The 20795-nt window shown below is 34.9% G+C and overlaps 2 protein-coding genes and 1 pseudogene across 3 annotated transcripts; all 3 read right to left on the bottom strand.

The window, feature by feature from the left end:
• Positions 1 to 5794: 5794 nt before the first annotated feature.
• LOC144553341 (G-type lectin S-receptor-like serine/threonine-protein kinase SD2-5) lies at positions 5795 to 8531 on the bottom strand. The gene has a single exon (XM_078301459.1). The coding sequence runs from the start codon at positions 8520 to 8522 to the stop codon at positions 6015 to 6017; it is 2508 nt and encodes an 835-aa protein (XP_078157585.1). The 5' UTR covers positions 8523 to 8531; the 3' UTR covers positions 5795 to 6014.
• On the bottom strand, positions 5795 to 14422 carry LOC144553342 (G-type lectin S-receptor-like serine/threonine-protein kinase SD2-5 pseudogene; annotated as a pseudogene). Its single transcript, XR_013511359.1, has 2 exons — positions 13083 to 14422; positions 5795 to 5871 (listed from the first exon to the last, which is right to left on the bottom strand). The product of XR_013511359.1 is annotated as a G-type lectin S-receptor-like serine/threonine-protein kinase SD2-5 pseudogene (transcript).
• A 369-nt stretch (positions 14423 to 14791) lies between these two features.
• Positions 14792 to 15757, bottom strand: LOC144553185 (EP1-like glycoprotein 2). The gene has a single exon (XM_078301286.1). It carries the CDS (start codon positions 15755 to 15757, stop codon positions 14792 to 14794), a length of 966 nt encoding a protein of 321 aa, XP_078157412.1.
• Positions 15758 to 20795: the final 5038 nt, after the last annotated feature.

Raw genomic sequence — 20795 nt, 5'->3', positions numbered from 1 at the left:
CATCTTTATACAATTGGGTAAGACTATACATGATATGTAAGCACATGAGAGGTGTTTGATGAAAATTCTAAATGATTATAAACTCGGCTTGTAGAGATCTAACACTAGCACATGTAAATTAACATTACTATGAAGAAATTATACAAAGTAGAATCAAATTATGTATATTCTTATTTTTTCTGTTAAATTGAACTTCATAATTTTATGAATCTGATTGTATATAATTGTACAAGCTGGAATCATGGCCAGACTTGTCTGTATAACTGTATTAATGACTCGAGTCAAAAGAGAATACAGATTCGGAGCAACAATTGGGCCTGTGGAATTTGTAAACTTGTCATTCTCTAAATTAAGTGTCACTGCTGGAATAAAAAGGGACCTTTCTGATCTGCAGTAAGTAGGCCGTAGATCTAGTTTAAAACATGATAAAGGCTTAATCATATATGACTAAGCTCCATTACCTTTTTAGGCCCATTCTCAGCTCTTTGAATAATGGATAATACTTTTTTTATTCTCCCCCCCCCACCCCACCCACCCACCCACACACACACACAAACATTTTCAGCTTTTCGGACTTTCGTGTTGTGTCATGACTACAACTATTTCCGTATTGTGCCGTGTCATTTTTGTCAAAGACTGCGATCACAGGACAAGATACGTGAATCACAGTACATAATTGACACATGGATCGTACCGTACCGTAGAGATTACTTTTAATGTGAACAGAAGTGAATATTTAGGCTATGATCATTACTAATAATTTTTGAAGTTCCATTGATTGACAATTCAATAGAATCATAGAGATTACTTTTAATTAAATTTTATTAATCGGAATTAAAATTAATAAGAATTGATTTAGAAAACAGTAGAAAGGAAGCAAATGGTTTCAGAAAAGATATTTACCGAAACAAAAATAATGCCAATTGATTTTCACGAGATTTCGCTGGAGTCAAAATCTCCCCCAGAATCGCCTCAAACGAAATTCTCTCGTCACTATGCTTGTTATGATTAGCGGATTTGAAGCTATTTTAGATGCGATGAATGTTGATCAAGAGTAATATCACAAAGTTCTGCCGGATCACTTAATTATAAAACAAATCCAGATAAACGTTTTCAACTATATTAGAGCTGGCAAAGCAACTTGTGGCTTGATCGCGATTCGTAGCTGACTCGCTCGTTAACAGCTCGATCTAATACGATCGTTATTAGATCGAGCTAGGGCCTAACTTGCTCGTTACTTGCTCGGTGCGTTCAAAATTAACGAGTTCAACCTGGGATCTAACTCGCTCGCTAGTTTGCGAGCTAGCTCGACTAGACATTAATTTGTGAATTTTTATGAATTTGGGTGCAACTTATACTGTATATTAAAACTTAATAATTGTTTTTAAAAATTATTTGTAAAATTTGTAAAAACAACTAAGTTCAATCTGATCCAAAAAGTTTGTATAATTTTTTTTTTTTTTGAAACAAGATTTAGTCAAACCCAACAAGCCAGCTTGCAAGCTAGCTCGATTTAGCTAGTAACGATTTCAAGCTTAAATTTCAGCTCGAACCCCTAAAATCAGCTCGCTCGTAGCTCGGACAAACCAACTCATGACGAGTTCAAGCTGAACCGAACTTGTTGCCACACCTAACTATATATATCAGATTTTCCTTAACTAAAATAATTTTTGGTTCCCTGTACTTAAATCCTAATTTCGCCCCTAGTCACATATTAACGCATTTGGACCAAGATTATGGCCATAGCTGCATATAATTAGCACACAAAATATACAAAGACATAAGAAAAACAAATATTTTTTATTGAGAATGATATATATATATATATATATATATATATAGGAATATGATAGCATGCTATGCATAGCATAGAGCCCCTCCATGCAACGCCTTGGATTTCGACTTTTCAAAATTCTAACGGTCGATCCAAACCGTTCATCTTGTTCTCCATATTAATATGTGTTTGGGGACCAAATTTTACATTTTTTGAATTTTTTTACTATTTCTTTATATTTATTGAAAATCGCTGTTTTCAGCAAATCTGGACCATAAAAAAACAGCGATTTTCAATAAATCTAAAGAAATAGTAAAAAAATTCCAAAAAATGTAAAATTTGGTCCCCAAACACATATTAATATGGAGAACAAGATAAATGGTTTGGATCGACCGTTGGAATTTTGAAATTTTTCTTTATATATGGGAATATATAAATTTTGAAATTCCCCAAACAAATATTAATATGGAGAACAAGATAAACAACGATTTTCTTTATATATAGGAATATGCTAGCATGCTATGCATAGCATAGAGCCCCTCCATGCAACGCCTTGGATTTCGACTTTTCAAAATTCTAACGGTCGATTCGAACCGTTAAAATTTTCACATGTAAATACATCACTCATAAGGTAGGCGGGTTCCAATTAAGTAACGTGCTCTTTCTGCAGATTTCTCTCAAGGTTTTTTTGCTACAGTTCACTAACATGGAAACCACAAATATAGGCAATAATATTCCTTAATTACAGCAGACAAGCACAAGCAAGACTACAAGTAGGGGCCGATCTAAAGTCATTCAAAAGGTGACTAAGACACCTCTATAATTTTAAAATTTTAGTTATATGTATTAAAATTTAGTTAAATTCATTTTTTTGAAATATTTTATAGTCTCCTTCACAAATTATCATATGTTCACTTATAGTTTAGTAGTAAGAGTTTATGTAGTGATTATGGAGAGTTTGGATTCAAATTTCACTAATTATAATTTATGTATTTTAATTTTTAGTCTTCTATCTATTGAGATTTTCTAGTTCCACTTGTGACCACAAGAGATTATAAATTAAAAAAGGGTAATTATAATTTTCCCCACCTATCCATCTCCCATTTCATCCCCCAACTAACTTTCTATTTTAATTATAACTATAACTACTATTTCTAACAACCTTTATTTCTTTTCTCTTTCTCCATTTCTCTTCCACCTCCATTTTTCTCTTTTACCTCTCTTAAGTTCACAAAGCCTCCTTGGTGAACTCAAGTCTAAAACCCGTCAAATCGGCTTTAAATGACGAATCTAAACCGTTGAAACCCACCTATCTTACGAGTGATGCGTCTACATATGAAAATTTTAAGCATTCGAATTAATTTAGAATAAAGTCAGGCGGTCAAAAAACGTTCAAAAAATGAATGCATTAAAGCTAATTTATTAACCTTCTAATTTTGACCTATTGACTTTATACTAAATTAATTTAAATGTTTAAAATTTTCACATATAGACGCATCACTCATAAGGTAGGCAGGTTTCAACGGTTAGGATTCATCATTTCAAGCTGATTTGACGGGTTTTAAACTTGAGTTCACCAAGGAGCTTGGTGAACTTAAGAACACCCTAGTTCTACTCTATACATATACACAAAAATTCACACACACAATCCATGTATAGTACAAGTAGAGAGCTACAGTTCTTGACATGTATACTAAAGATTTGCAATTCAACAAAATAGTCGGTTAAAGACCCACTTAACTAACAACTAAATTTAAGTATGCTCCTAAACAAATTAAGCCGGGTCTATGAAATGTAATAACATTATAAAATTTTAAAAAAGAAATAAACTTTCAAGAAATATAATAAATAAACAAACAGCAGGATAATAGCAAGAAGCTAGTTATTCACAATTGGAATTCATATTAACATAATACTCATGACCAGATTAGGATATCAGCACAAATTATAATACTTAAGACCAGATTAGAATCAGCACAAATATTAAAGGGGCCGTGTATTCAACTTTGGACCAGATTGGTCCAGATTCTGATCAAAATGGCCCGGATCTAAATAAGAATACTGTTACCTCAGAGGATATGAACTCTCACAATTGGACCAGGCCACAGGTCAAAATTTGTTCACTCCTAGCTAATGATTTTTTAATTTTTTTTAGCTAACACCTCTAGCTAATGATACTATTACTGAGTAACACTGATTTACAACTCAATTGATATATTTCTTTTCCAATAGCAATTATTAACTCACATAACACCAGTACTGTGGTAAATTAGGTCTAATAAACAATGTCTTATTCAATGGACTTTAGTCTAATTATTTAATTATACATAATTTTTTTTATTGAGATCTATAAATTTTGATACATTTTAACTTATGATTTGTTAGTAATTAGTGGTTTATGTTCTTATTAATTAGTTGATATATAGCTTTTTTTAAACTAAAAACCTTGTTATGAAATTAATATATAGATATAATACACATATTTTTTTTAGTAAAATATGTGATAATTCTTTTGAAATATATATATATATATATATAGAGTTAGGCTGGGGTGCTATGGATAGCATAGTGGCCTCTATGCTACGGCTCAATATTTGAGTTTTCAAAATCCAAACGGTCGATCCGAACCGTTCATCTTATTCTCCATATTAATATCTGCTTGGAGACCAAATTTTACATTTTTCTGAATTTTTTTACTATTTATTAAGTATTTTACAAAATTGTTGATCCAACGGTGGCTGCACAAAACAGTAAAACCGTTGGATTAGCGATTTTCAAAGTGGCTTAATAAATAGTAAAAAAATTCATAAAATTATAAAATTTGGTCTCCAAGCAGATATTAATATGGAGAATAAGATGAACGGTTCGGATCGACCGTTTGGATTTTGAAAACTCGAATATTGAGCCGTAGCATAGAGGCCAATATGCTATCCATAGCACCCCAGCCTAACTCTATATATATATATATATATATATATATATATTTTATTTGTATTTATATTCATCTAATATTTAGTCTCTATTAGGCCTCGTTCGGATGTTAAAGCTACCGTGGGAATGGGTGGGATTTTGAACTAATTGGGATTTAATTTGGTAGTTTGTATGAGATGTGATTGTCTTTTTGATTTCCATTTGTTTCCAAATCTAAGTAAATTGGTGGGAAAACAAATATCAAATTGGACCTAATTTTTTTTCTTCCCATGAGGAAGCGCTTGTGTTCTTTCTTCTATTTTTTTTTCAAGTTTATGTTTTTCGGTTGACTCCTCTCAATTTCAGTTTTTAAATTTTGCTACAATTAAGTTAACTTATTTTTAATTACAATTGAATTTATAATATTTTTTTGTTATATAAAAGTAAATTCAGAATATTTGATAAATAAAAATAATTTTCAATATAACAAAATTATAGAAAAAATACATATTTGTATTTTATTTCAAGAAAATAAAAACTTTGTAATTATCAATTTTATAATTTCGTTTTTAATTGATTTTTTTGGTGATTGGATAATATGTTTACAAGCAAAAGCCTTATTATGAAATAATAATTAGTAAGTATTATTGTATTATTATTTAATTATTTTTTTAATAGGAGGGTTCAAAAATCTTCATTTTTTGTACCTTTATCATGTCTCTACTTTTTATACATTAATAACTTAAAATTTAAAACACAAATAACAAAATAAAATAGTTAGATTTGATTTATATTATTTTTTCTATGCATATATAAAAATGACGACTTTCAACTTTGTTTTGATTGGTATCAAAAGTTTACAAAAATATATTAATATTAATAAATTATGGATGTTGATTTTCAACTTATTGATTCATATAAAAATAAAACGAATTTTTTTTATTGCATTTAGAAAAAATAATGTAGATTATATATAGTAGTTTTATTTTGACATATAAATTCAAAAAAAACTACTAGGGAGGGGGGGGGGGGGGGATTTCTTTTCCAGACAATAAAAAAGATTGGTATAACAATAATAATAATAACTTGACAGCTTCGGTCAAGAATTAGCAAAAAAAAAAACATAACAATAATAATACATTCAAACATACATACATAAAATCATCCATACATTACAATAGTAACACCTTCAAACTTACATTCACAAATAGATAACAATCTTATAATTAAATACTACCGAAATACACTTTTCACCACTGGATTTCAAAGGTTGCTCCAAGGACTCTTTCAGCTTGGAGTCAGAATGCTTAGAATAGATGAAAACTAAATTTCAACGAGGGCCTGACAACACTGAAGCTGGAAAGGGAGCTGACTGATCCACTACGCTAGGTAGATTCGCAATCATTGGAATTGAAGAAACAAAATTATAATTCAATGATGTTTCAACCTCCATCACTCCCTCTAAAACCTTAACAACTATTAACATGGAAGGCCTTCGGGTACTATCCCATTGCAAGCACCACATTGCAAGCTCCATCACATTCACAATATCTTTTTTGTATAATTCAACATCACCAAGATTTTTGTCAATCAAATCTGATAATGCATTGCTCTCATATTTTTCTTCTAGTAGTTTAATCAGATGGCGAGTCTCTTCAGCTTGGGAATAATCAAGGTTTCTTCTTCCAGATATAATCTCCATTACAACCACACCAAAACTGTAAACATCAACCTTCTCAGTGACCATTGCTGTCAGCCATTCAGGTGCCAAATATCCAGGAGTGCCCCGCATTTTAGTCATTACTGTGCTAATATCCCTATCAATAAGCTTGGATAACCCAAAGTCAGAAACTTTAGCATTCAATTTTTCATCTAAAAGAATATTTTCTGGCTTGATATCAAAATGTACAATTTTTTGTCTACATTCCTCATGAAGATAACATAAACCCTTGGCTATGTCGGTTATTATTTTGAACCTATTGGTCCAATCTAATGGAACTCTCCCATCTTTACAGTAGATCCACTGATCCAATGACCCGTTACACATGTACTCATAAACTAAAAGCCTATTCAACTTGTCAGCACAGAAACCGATCAGCCTCACCAGATTGATATGATGGATACTGCCAATAGTCTCGACCTCTGCCAAGAAATCCTTATTTCCATGTCCGACATTATCCAAACGTTTCACTGCTATTCTCTTATCCCCCCACCATCCGTCAAACACAGTACCGAATCCACCTTCTCCGAGTTTTTTGGAAAAGTTTTCAGTGGCCAATCGTAGCTCTTCGAAAGTGAACCTAGTTGGCATCCCTTGTAATTGTTCGATGATTTCCTCATCTTCCTCTTCTTCACGCCTTCTCAAACACACTATGTAAATGCCAGTCAAGGTGATCATAAAGAACAAAGTTCCTAATGTGGAACCTAGTATTACTCCTAGCCGAACTTTGGAACTAGCAGGTGGTGAAGGGGTAGTTTGCACCTTAATATATGTAGAAGAATACGCAACATGTTGATTCTTAAAGGAAAAAACCTCTGGTAGTGTTAAACACTTTCCAATTGATGCGTTTCCATCATGAGATTGAAACAGAGCAGCTTTACATTTGCAATCTCGAAGACAAGCCTTTTTGCAACTCTCCTTGTCAGTTGTGTTCAATACAACATTGTCAACATTATCAAAATAGGATACATTGTTAAGGTCTAACAGAAGGTGATTGTTTACATCTTGACAAGTTATATTAGTAATTGTATAGCAACCAAGTTCTGGTTGCTGGTTATCAACTGGCTGGAAATACTTTCCCAAGGTTCCTGCAGGGCAGAAGCAATGTCCATTATTTTTGCAAATTCCATAGTTCCCACAGACTGTTGGGTAATCACAGTTATCTATATGGAACAAATCAGCCACCATAGTCCATATTGAATATTCATCAAATTCATAGAGTCTTAAGTGTCCATCAGACTCTAATCTCATGTACTGTATTGATTTAGCAGGTGGAAATGTAAAAATTACATTTGGCACATAGAATTCTGAAGACCAGTGGAACATAGTTAGGCTGCCATTCATAAACTCTATAAAAATAGACTCGTCCTTTGTTCTATTTGGATAGTAATAATTTTCAAACAAACTAAAGTAATACATCAGCGGGGGATCAAAATTGACAAATCCATACAAACCATCATCAAGGAGGGTGAGATAAAGCTGGCTTTCAGCCAAATCGGTGCTAGAGGAATTGGCAATGATTTTCATGCCTAAATCCAGCGTTTGCCCCATTACAAGACAATCAGTTGGGTGGTCAAAAGATTGCCAGATTGTGAAATTATTTTTATCAAAGAGCACTAGATTACCAGATTCTGTGATGCTAATACCATCCACGGGTATATTCAACCCGCTAGTGGACCAAACTTGAGTACCATCATTGTCATGAAGGGTTAGACCATCTTTAGATGTCAGTTGAAGTGTGGCATTTTCACTGACAGGTCGGGCTCGATTTGCAGACCAGATGACTTGTGGAGGGTAGTAGCTCGCATACCCTTCATCATGGTTAGATGCATATACGATGTATATGGAGAGAAAAAAGCTCTTACAGGGTGGGAAACAATAAAACCCAGTAGCAAATGACATGCCTTGAGTTGAGTTTAGCTGGAGGAGGACGGAACGAACAATTTCACCACCATCATAAGTAAAGTTGTGTAGGAGAGATGGTGAGTTGGTCCATGATGCCGGAGCGCTTGCGGTGGGATAGTTATAAGGTTGTGGATTAACAGAGAAAGAAAAACACAAGAGAAGTACTGCAACGAAGGCAAGGGAAGAAGTCAGAGGCGCCATTTGGGGTAGCATAATTTGTTTAGTTCTGTAGCAATAGAAATGGTATTGCCCATATCTAATTCCACAACCTCTATTTTTATTTGGGACCGTTCAAGAACGATGCATTTTGGACCGTGCAATTTCTATTATATATTTTTTTGTTTTGAAGGTTGGTGCCTATCTCCATTGCTATTACCGAAGCCAATGATAATTCGATATATAGCACTACCTAATTGACTCAATAATCATCCAAATGATTGATTATATGGATGGTAAGGAAATTAAAAATATGAATGGTTCAGATATACTAAGCGAAACATCAAGCAAATCAAGATTTCCAATGCCTTCTCCAATTCTCTTTTCTTGTTCGGTGACAATTTTATTTAAAATAAAAACTAAAAGTAGAAAGGTTGCTACCACAAATCAAAATTTAAGTGATGCTTCTGTTTATAAATTAACTTACATAAAATCATATTATTAATTAGTTAAGAAACTTTTACTCAATAAAAGTTGTCTGTTCGCACAGAATATATGCTAACAAAGTTTCGGTATAGCAAGCTATACCTCTTAAACCTTTGTTATACTCTGTCAAATCAGATAGCAAGTGCACTATCCTATCGATGAGTATGCTCAGGTATCGATCCACAGGGACGGAAGAAAATGACCGGACTTATCATAAAATCACTTGAGATTCTAGAAGTGAGAGAAATTGGTTTGATTTAATTCTAATAATTCTACTGATTTATGACAAGTTAAAAAAAGCAATAAAAGAGGATTAAAGTTATTTTCAATTAATAAAAAGGCGTTTCCAGGGTTCAGATTTCATTTCTGTTCAGCCCCGAGGCATACGGCCTGTACGGACTCCCGTACGGCCCGTAGGGCACCCCGAGTAAATGCTGCAGCTACCGTTTTCTGTGTTGGTGCTAATGTTTAGGGTTTCTATCGACCAGATCTGGATACCTAACCTCAACTTTTGCATTTTGGCCTAGTACCCGATTACCGGACTCAAATACTTCCCTCTTAGATGCGTTAAACCTCAACTTTCACATTTTGGCCTAATTTATCCAAGTTACTTGTTGGTTTACTAAAAGTATCTAAGGACTTTCGCCTCAAGGAAAGTTTCACCTTTCGGGTACTCCTTGGTTTCACCCTACTTCATATATTTTATTCGGTTGGATTAAATGTCATAGACTTGGCTCCTAACACTTAGATGTGCGCATTCATCTAACGGGATGACTAATCAATTCAAGCAACCACAAATAAAGCAATCAAAATACTACTCAACAAAGTAAAAACAAAGCATTCAACACAAAATCCAAGTAGCATGCAAACAAAACAAAACTAGAAACTACATCTTAACCCTAGAAACAAAGTAAATTAGCTACTCATGTTCACAAGATAACACAAATAACAGAAAATAAAAGAGTTCATGACAAAACAGTGGAGAAATCCAAAGATCCGTTGCAAACTCGTGTTTATCACTTCTCTTCCTCTTCTCCTCCTCTTGTCTTTTGCTCCAAGGAAGCTTGTCCAAGTTCCAGTGGTGAATCCCCCTTTTTTGGTGTGTAATTCTCTCATTTAATGCCCCAGATCGCGTCTGCAGAGCCTTCCTTTTCGGCCTCCTTGATTTCAGCTGATTTCAGATTCCAGCTGGATTTTCCAATTTAGCGTCGTACGGTCCGTATGCCTGTGCTTTGTCTTGGAGACTTCGTGCCTCTGTTGTGGAACCTTCTGTGTGGTTGGGCAGATCCTGTACGGCCCGTAGGGTATGTCATACGGGCCGTATGAAAAGTAGTCAGATCCAGTTTTTCATCCTTTTTTTCTGCAAAATACCAAACAAATCATAACAGTACCACATTTCATCGAAATATAAGTAAAAAGTCCACACTAATAGGCTTTAAAACACAGGTTTAAGCACAATTTAGGGCTGTAAATTAGACATAATATGGAGATATCATTGTCCATTAATTGACAGTAGAGCAACAAATATTGACTTCTCATTCTTAATTTTAGTTAATTATTTGTTTCATACCTATAATTATTTTTTTACATATATATATTTTTTTCTCATAAAATATATCAGAAAACTACAATCAATAAAAGGAAGGATAATTGAAGTGGCTATAAATTATGAACATTTGAGGTTGTTTGATTTTATTTATTATTTTATCAGAATAAATAGAAGAAATATTTGTTACTGTTATTTATGAATGAGAATGTCGAATTTTAGAGAAATTAATTAATTCAAAAACTTATAAGAAAATTAAGATCTCTCCGAAATTCTAAATTGGGGTTAATTTGAAGATTTTATTTTTCTTGTTAGAAAAAAACTTAGTTGATGTTGAAAACAGAGACTAGTAGTTCAAACAGAGAATAATAGTTTAAACAAAGACTAGTAGTTTAAAAAGAGACTATCAATAGTCGCTGTTGCCTTGCAAATATTTCTTGAATAATTTGAATTATATTAAAATGTCGCTGTTGTCTTACAAATATTCCTTGAATAATTTGAATTATATTAAAATGTCGTTGTTGCCTTGCAAAGAGGTAATGAGATGTCACTATAATGGAATGTTTTTCAGTGTCAAATGTCATGTCATAGAGCACAATATTAAATGCTGTTGAAATTAAATTCATTAGTACTACTATGTTGCATAATGCATGTATTTTTTTATAAGTACAATTCTTCTTGATAATTCGTTGCCAATAAATGTAACTTCAAATTTGTTGATTGATATTATGGCAATTTTGAACAAATATGTTATTAACAACTGTATGTATATACTGTTGGAGAATCATAAAAGTCAAACAATTACATCTTATATAGAGATCAAACAATTACATCTCATTTAGGGGTCAAACACTTACACTCCGGAGAAGGAGAAACAGTTTCCCACCTTAACCTAAGGACCGTCCTATGCCAAAGGAACCCAAAATATAAATCAGAAGTGCGGAACATAATACCTGATTCCATGTCGTTTGTCATGGAATATCCAATGCCTTAATAGAGCAAACTATCTCCATGAGCACGAGAGAAGTCTTCAATAGCAAGAAGTCATCCTCGCATTTTGTCGTCAGGTCGAGATATAAGTCTTCCAAGACAGTAAGGTGTAACCCTTGAGAAATGATTTCCAAATTTTCTAATGTATTTCTCTTCTCTATTCTTTAATGTACTAACTTAATAGAAGCAGCTAATAGTCCCCAACTCCAGTCCCCCAAAAATTCCCCAGATATTTTCAATAATCCTGTAAACTAATGAAGCGAATTCGGTAAACTTCAATACTCAATTCTGTAAACTAATTCAACGAATCCTGTCAACATAAAAACTTTTAATTTCTATTTGTTCCCCAATAACAATTTTAACTTTCACTTCAACCTCCACTTTAACGTCCACTTTAATAACTTTAACTAATTTGACTGGAATCATTTTTAGACCTTTGACCAGGACCACGTTTAGAAGATCTCTAGCAGTTTTCAAAACTAATAGCTAACTAGGACCACTTTAAAATTCTATAAATAGATATATGTAAAAAAAAAATTAATTTTTAAAAGAAAAAAAAAATTAATTTTAAAAAAAAAAAATTAATTTTTTTTAAAAAAAATTTCAAAATTTTGTTTCAATTTTTTTTTAAAAATTTAAAATTGTGTTGATAACGTATATTTTATAAGAAAAAAAAAGATTTTTCATAACTATTTAAAAGTATAACTAAATATTTATTTCAACACACTTTCATAAACATAAACATAAACATAAACATACCCATAAATATAAATTCCTAATAAATTAAATTAATTTATGAATTCACGTACCATAAAATTCCATCCCGTAAGAACCGAGCCTCTTTTATTCGTTTGATATTAGATACATAAAAACTGTTGGTTTCCTAATATGCAAAAATTAAAAACAGATAACAAAATACAGCTATTATCGGTAGAAAAGCAGACCTTTAATTCTCCCATTTTTCTCATCTCCTCTTCATTCACCTCCGTTAACCAAACTCTCGGGACCAGTCTTGTGCCGCTGTTTTATGTGATGGGATGCTTCCTGTCCGAGCAGCGGTAGGGAGGGTGTGTTTTATTTGTAAGACTTGTATTACATTATGTAATTAGTGGATATTTTGAGTTTAATATTTTATCTTAACATGTTTTTATAATAAATTATTTTTTGGCTACAAAACAAGCTACTGCCAAAAAAGTATGAGTTTCCGATCCGATTTTTCCAATTCCGGCCGATTCATCCAATTTCGATTCTATGGTCAAAACCCCGATTCCGAGTTTCAGAACCACGCATATTGCAGTTAAAAGTGTGCTGATTTAGTTCTTGTATAAATTTTCTAAATGTTCTTGTGATGTTCTAAAAGTGTCCTACGGTTTGCTGCGTTTATATTTTAGATGTTTACTCATCTTGGTACTAGATTCTTATATAGGGTATTTGGGTTGATACTGAGTTAAGGATTTCTTTGTCTCACTTGTCTAGTTTCATTGTATTAACTATTTCAGTAAACGGAAAGGGCTTTGTGGCTTTTTTTACAATAATAATAACTTGACAGCTTCGGTCAAGAATTAGAAATAAAATAATAATAACAATAATAATACCTTCAAACATATATGCATAAAATCATCCATACATTACAATAGTAACACCTTCAAACTTACATTCACAAATAGATAACAATCTTATAATTAAATACTACCGAAACACACTTTTCACCACTGGATTTCAAAGGTTGCTCCAAGAACTCTTTCAGCTTGGAGTCAGAATGCTTAGAATAAATGAACACTGAATTTCAACGAGGGCCTGACAACACTGAAGCTGGAAAGGGAGCTGACTGATCCACTACGCTAGGTAGATTCTCAATCATTGGAATTGAAGAAACAAAATTATAATCCAATGATGTTTCAACCTCCATCACCCCCTCTAAAACCTTAACAACTATTAACATGGAAGGCCTTCGAGTACTATCCCATTGCAAGCACCACATTGCAAGCTCCATCACATTCACAATATCTTTTTTGTATAATTCAACATCACCAAGATTTTTGTCAATCAAATCTAATAATGCATTGCTCTCAGATTTTTCTTCTAGTAGTTTAATCAAATGGCGAGTTTCTTCAGCCTGAGAATAATCAAGGTTTCTTCTTCCAGATATAATCTCCATTACAACCACACCAAAACTGTAAACATCAACCTTCTCAGTGACCATTGCTGTCAGCCATTCAGGTGCCAAATATCCAGGAGTGCCCCGCATTTTAGTCATTACTGTGCTAATATCTCTATCAATAAGCTTGGATAACCCAAAGTCAGAAACTTTAGCATTCAATTTTTCATCTAAAAGAATATTTTCTGGCTTGATATCAAAATGTATAATTTTTTGTCTGCATTCCTCATGAAGATAACATAAACCCTTGGCTATATCGGTTATTATTTTGAACCTGTTGGTCCAATCCAATGGAACTCTCCCATCTTTACAGTAGATCCACTGATCCAATGATCCGTTACACATGTACTCATAAACTAAAAGTCTATTCAACTTGTCAGCACAGAAACCGATCAGCCTCACCAAATTGATATGATGTATACTGCCGATAGTCTCGACCTCTGCCAAGAAATCCTTATTTCCATGTCCAACGTTATCCAAACGTTTCACTGCTATTCTCTTATCCCCCCACCATCCGTCAAACACAGTACCGAATCCACCTTCTCCGAGTTTTTTGGAAAAGTTTTCAGTGGCCAGTCGTAGCTCTTCGAAAGTGAACCTAGTTGGCATCCCTTGTAATTGTTCGATGATTTCCTCATCTTCCTCTTCTTCACGTCTTCTCAAATACACTATGTAAATGCTAGTCAAGGTGATCATAAAGAACAGAGTTCCTAATGTGGAACCCAGTATTACTCCTAGCCGAACTTTGGAACTAGCAGGTGGTGAAGGGGTAGTTTGCACCTTAATATATGCAGAAGAATACGCAACATGTTGATTCTTAAAGGAAAAAACCTCTGGTAGTGTTAAACACTTTCCAACTGATGCGTTTCCATCATGAGACTGAAACAGAGCAGCTTTACATTTGCAATCTCTAAGACAAGCCTTTTTGCAACTCTCCTCGTCAGTTGTGTTCAATACAACATTGTCAACAATATAGAAATATGATACATTGTTAAGGTCTAACAGAAGGTGATTGTTTACATCTTGACAAGTTATATTAGTAATTGTATAGCAACCAAGCTCTGGTTGCTGGTTATCAACCGATTGGAAATACTTTCCCAAGGTTCCTGCAGGGCAGAAGCATTGTCCATTATTATTGCAAATTCCTTAGTTCCCACAGGCTGTTGGGTAATCACAGTTATCTATATGGAACAAATCAGCCACCATAGTCCATGTTGAATTTTCATAAAATTCATAAAGTCTTAAGTGTCCATTGGACTCTAATCTCATGTACTCTATTGATTTAGCAAGTGGAAATGTTAAAATTACTTCATGGAATTCTAAAGACCGGTAGAACACAGTTAGGCTGCCATTCATGAACTTTATAAAAGTAGGCTCGTACACTGTTCCATTTGAAATGTAATTATTTTCAAAGAATCTAGAGTAATAAATCAGCGGGTAATTGGCAAATCCAAACAAACCATAATCAAGGAGGGTGAGATAAAGCTGGCTTTCAGCCAAATCTGTGCTAGAGGAATTGGCAATGATCTTCATGCCTGGAGCCAACGTTTCCCACATTACAAGACAATCAGTTGGGTGGTCAAAAGATTGCCAGATTGTGAAATTATTTTTATCAAAGAGCACTAGATTACCAGATTCTGTGATGCTAATACCATCCACGGGTTTATTCAACCTGCTAGTGGACCAAACTTGAGTACCATCATTGTCATGAAGGGTTAGACCATCTTTAGATGTCAGTTGAAGTGTGGCATTTTCACTGACAGGTCGGGCTCGATTTGCAGACCAGATGACTTGTGGAGGGTGGGAGGTCGCATACCCTTCATCATGGTTAGATGCATATACGATGTATATGGAGAGAAAAAAGCTCTTACAGGGTGGGAAACAATAAAACCCAGTAGCAAATGACATGCCTTGAGTTGAGTTTAGCTGGAGGAGGACGGAACGGACAATTTCACCACCATCATAAGTAAAGTTGTGTAGGAGAGATGGTGAGTTGGTCCATGATGCCGGAGCGCTTGCAGTGGGATAGTTATAAGGTTGTGGATTAACAGAGAAAGAAAAGCACAAGAGAAGTACTGCAACGAAGGCAAGGGAAGAAGTCTGAGACGCCATTTGGGATAGCATAATTTGTTTGGTTCTGTAGCAATAGAAATGGTATTGCCCATATCCAATTCCACAACCTCTATTTCTATTTTGGACCGTTCAAGAACGATGCATTTTGGACCGTCCAATTTCTATTATATATTTTTTTGTTTTGAAGGTTGGTGCCTATCTCCATTGCTATTACCGAAGCCAATTATAATTCGATATATAGCACAACCTAATTGACTCAATAATCATCCAAATGATTGATTATATGGATGGTAAGGAAATTAAAAATATGAATGGTTCGGATATACTAAGCGGAACATCAAGCAAATCAAGATTTCCAATGCCTTCTCCAATTCTCTTTCACTACTAGAATTCACAATATTTTCCTGGGTAGAAAATCGGCTTTTCCATAGGCATACCGTTGGAAAAATCCCTAAAATCGTCATTTCCATCGGATACCGTTGGAAATACCACCGTGGCAACAACCCTCGAAGGAAATAGTGATTATTTATGACGACACCGTGGGAAATACTCATTTTTTATATTTTCCATGGGCACACCGATGGAAAAACGACCGTTGGAAATACTTTCACGCCTGGGAACTGTCTGGAGTATTTCCAAGGGTGGTGAGTGGGACCCACCTAAGTATTTCCCAGGGCAGATTGCATGGGACCCACCCCTGTATTTCCAAGGCAAACAAGCGTGGGACCCACATGTTTATTTCCAACGGCAGATTGCATGGGACCCACCCCTGTATTTCCCAGGCAAACGGGCATGGGACCCACATGTTTATTTCCAATAGTCGCATGCGTGGGACCCACCCAATATTTCCATGGATATCTAATGTGGATCCCACCAGCTTATTTCCCAGAGCCGTTTACGTGGATCCCACCCCAGTATTTCCATGGTTATCTAATGTGGGCCCTACCAGCTTATTTCCACAGGATAATATTGTTGGAGCAGGTTATTTTTAATGCTCCAAAGATACAGCCATTGAAATACAAACCTAGCATCATATTTGTATGCACTCCCATACAATCTGCCCTGTACCAAATAGGTACTCGCATACATTACCAATTTACCTTTGATTGAAAACACATTGATAAATAGATGAAAAACATAAAAAAATAGATTGAAAACACATTCATAAATAGATCGATAGCATTTAATGTTCGTATAGCATGAACAAACTGTAATAATCAAAGTCATGTCTTCTTGAATTAAAAACCTCCATTACAACAACAGTACTCTTTAATTAGCAGAGCTTATCATATAAATACCCAAAATATACCCACTATGAGTTAGCCAAAATTCACAAAAAAGAAGTTCATTCCTTTTGTCATATGTTGGAACTTATAAATTCACAAAAAATGTGCACTTTTGCACATTAGAAGCTAGCGCTGGTTCATGTGGAAGGTTGAATTCTCGAACCATTCATCCTCACCCCTTGTCGAGTCATCATTTCTAGCTTGAGCATGATTTAGTAGTGCTTGGAAAGCCCCTCCCTGGTTTGGTTGTATCGAAAAAACAGGACCCTATGTATACCATACAGAAACAACATATTATTGTTACAAATGTGATTTATGCATATACACCCCTCAAGTAATGATACTCCTGGTGTTGACATGATTTTGCATCATACAACCAGTCAATGTGATTGAACTGCTGGTTGACCTAATGACTTAACAGTTACATCAATTTGTTTATACTTCACCCATTTTTTTTAAATTTGACCATACTTATAACAGTAGCTACATGAACCCGTTTGATTGGTGAACCCTTGACCTTATACCACATATATAGACACAGCATGTTATTGTTACAAAGATTTTTCATGCATGTACAACCCTCAAGTTACTTATAACAGTACCTACATGAACCCTCATTTAGCAGATTTTAATAGAAAGTTAAATCTGAAATCAATAATATTTAACTCATTACCTGAGAGATGGGCATCTGCAATAGCGAAGTTCCTCCACGAGATGGTTGACTGATGAGCCCTTGACCCTATACCACATAGACACAGCATGTTATTGTTACAAAGATCATTTATGCATATACAACCCTCAAGATAGGAAAAATACACTAGTCAATTTTGGCAGTGGAAGCGATTACATGTTGGATAATTCATTTTAACCTTACCCTATCATTCCAATTTTACCCTTCTAATCTGTCATCTGAATACTCAGCACATAGTAGTATCCAGTTTTGCTACAATGACTAACTTAGACCCGATTCTATTAAAAAATAGTGGCTATGCAAGCACAAAAAATATCTTGAACAGTTATTATGCCAGCACAAAAAGAGGCCCCACCTGACATGCATTGCAGAGACAAGTTTATAATACAGACTGTTGTCACAAAAGATGATCCGCCACCACTACGATTGACGGGAGAGGAGCTTCAAAACATAGTGAGTTTAATACAACCGATCAAATGGGGTAAAACCGTAGATTTAAAACAGATCCATGGTTATGGTGTGACCCACCATTGGCAAAATAAGAGTATTTTCTGGAGTTTACCTTATTGGAAAGACAATTTGCTGCACCACAATTTGGATATGATGCATTTGGAGAAGAATTTTACCGAAAATGTGCTATACACGCTTCTAAGCATAGGTGGTAGAACCAAGGATAATGAAAAAGCCAGAAAAGATCTAGCTCTATTGTGCGATCGTCCTAACCAGCACCTAATTCTGATTGACAATAATCCAGGAAAGATGAAAAAACCAAAGGCGCCATTCGCACTCTTTCCACAAGATAAGAAGATTGTTTTAAAATGGCTCAAGGATATAGTAAGGTTTCCCGATGGCTACGCATCCAATTGGTCAAGGTGTGTTAACCTAGACACTGGAACACTCGTTGGGCTCAAAAGTCATGACTTACATGTGTCCAAGAGCGCCTCCTCCCCATCGCCTTTCGAGACTGTCCCGGATTATGTATGGGATGTCTTATGTGAGTTTTCGGCCTTCTTTAGAGAGATTTGTGCCAAGGAGCTTGATCCAGTGAGGGTGGCCCAGTTAGAAGATGATATTATTGTTACAATGTGCAAGGCGGAAAAAATATTCCCACCAGCTTTCTTCGATTCAATGGAGCATCTTGTTGTGCATGTGGCATACGAGGCTAGAATGGGTGGGCCAGTAGGGTCCCGATGGATGTTCTCATGTGAAAGGTGTGTTTCATTTTGCTTCTATTTATAAACCACAACCATATTTGTAACTACTAACACTAAATTATATATTCAATTGCAGGCGTAACAAGGAACAACGGATGAGAGTCACAAACAAGGCACGTGTGGAGGGTTCAATCGTGGAGGCTACAATCGCCAAAGAAATTGGTACTACTTCGACACAATATTTTGCAGATAAAACTAACATTGGCCAAGGAGTTGAAACAAGTAACCATCCATCTGGGCTACTTTCAGTATTTGATAATACGGGCCGATTCACTGGCAGGAAAAAAGGGAAGTATCTTGAAGAAAGGGATTTTAATGCTGCACATACCTATGTGATTCTCAACTGTCCAGAGATCTGTGAGAAGTACTTGGGGTACAATTTCATGAATTTTCGTTTGATGTTGTCAAAAGTGTATATTATAAAATTTATGGAAACCTAATATTATGACATATTCTAATGTGCAGAGAGTTTGATACATGTATGCTCAACTATGGAATAGCCACAAGCCCCCAAGACTTGCCAAAGGTTCGTCAAGATGGTTTCGCACATTGGTTGCGGAAAAAGGTCATTAATTCTCGTGATGAGGACGATTACTACATACGGATGGTAGGACTCATGCCTAACAAACAAGCGTACTTCTACGAAGGGTACGAAGTCAACGGGTATCGCTTTCACACAAAAGCATATGGGGAGGACAAGACAACTCAAAGTTTCGGTGTTTGCATCAAAGGCGAGTATGATGCAACTGCCCCACAAATCGATTACTATGGAGTTCTCCAAGAGGTCATTGCACTAGAATATGATGCCCACACGGTAGTTCTATTTAGATGTGATTGGTTTGACATAATAAACGGTGTAAAGGCCGACCGCTCACATGCTATTGTTGAGGTTAACCACACTTCTCGCCTAGCAACTTACGAGCCGTTTGTATTAGCAGCTCAAGCAACCCAAGTGTGTTACCTACCATATGCTTCTACCAAGCCTGAAAGACTGTCTTGGTGGGTGGCATTTAAAACAAGCCCAAAGTCGAGGTTTCAAGCCGAGGGCGAAGATTATAACTTAGAATTTTACCAAGATGAAAGGCCTGATAATCCAATCACGGTTTCAGATGGACCAGACTTTGATTGGGATGGTATCATCTTTGGAGAAAATGACTACGAGCTAGTGGACGAAAGAACAGTCCTCCCGCCAACAACATCTGATCCATCGCAATCTATGGCGAGGGACAAAAACCAAGTAGAGGAAGGTGAGGAAGAGCATGACATGGAGCAAGTGTATCACAGTAATGACGATGATTCTGATGAAGGATTTTAATTGACCTAAACTCCAATGATCTCGATGAAGAGTATATGCATAGGTGAGTTTTTGCATATTCATTCTCATTATGTAAAAGGGACCTTGTTATTAGAACAACTATCCACATTTAATTCCTTGCATCTTCATCTTCATTTATTTTCAAAAGATGATATAAATATAATTGTTATAATTAAGACAGTGCCCATCTTGTATTTTTTTTATTAGAAAATATTTTTATTTACATGACCTTGCTAATCTAGTGTATTTATGCATGTATGTATGTTCACTGTTTACTAATTGTAATTACTTTTTTTTACTCATTTACTAACACTGTAAAAGGATATATTGCAGGATGAGTCATTCACTGTAAAGGGAAGAAAGCATGTATTGCTTGGATTTGTCAAAATGTTTTGTATCTAAATTAAATAGATTGGCTTTGTCCAAATATCAAAATTTATGTTTTCAATTTTATCCCAATTAAATATTTTGTGCTGTATGCTAAGATCTACTTTAATTTATTGCTACAAAGGGAGATAACAAATAAACTTAAATGCTTCTGTCTCCATGAAATAAGCTTTTCCAACGGAAA

This window comes from Carex rostrata, chromosome 4 (assembly GCF_964058835.1).
Source record: "Carex rostrata chromosome 4, lpCarRost1.2, whole genome shotgun sequence".
Lineage (NCBI taxonomy): Eukaryota > Viridiplantae > Streptophyta > Magnoliopsida > Poales > Cyperaceae > Carex > Carex rostrata.
The sequence above is the reverse complement of the archived record's forward strand: the minus strand, read 5'-3'. Positions and strand labels throughout refer to the sequence as shown.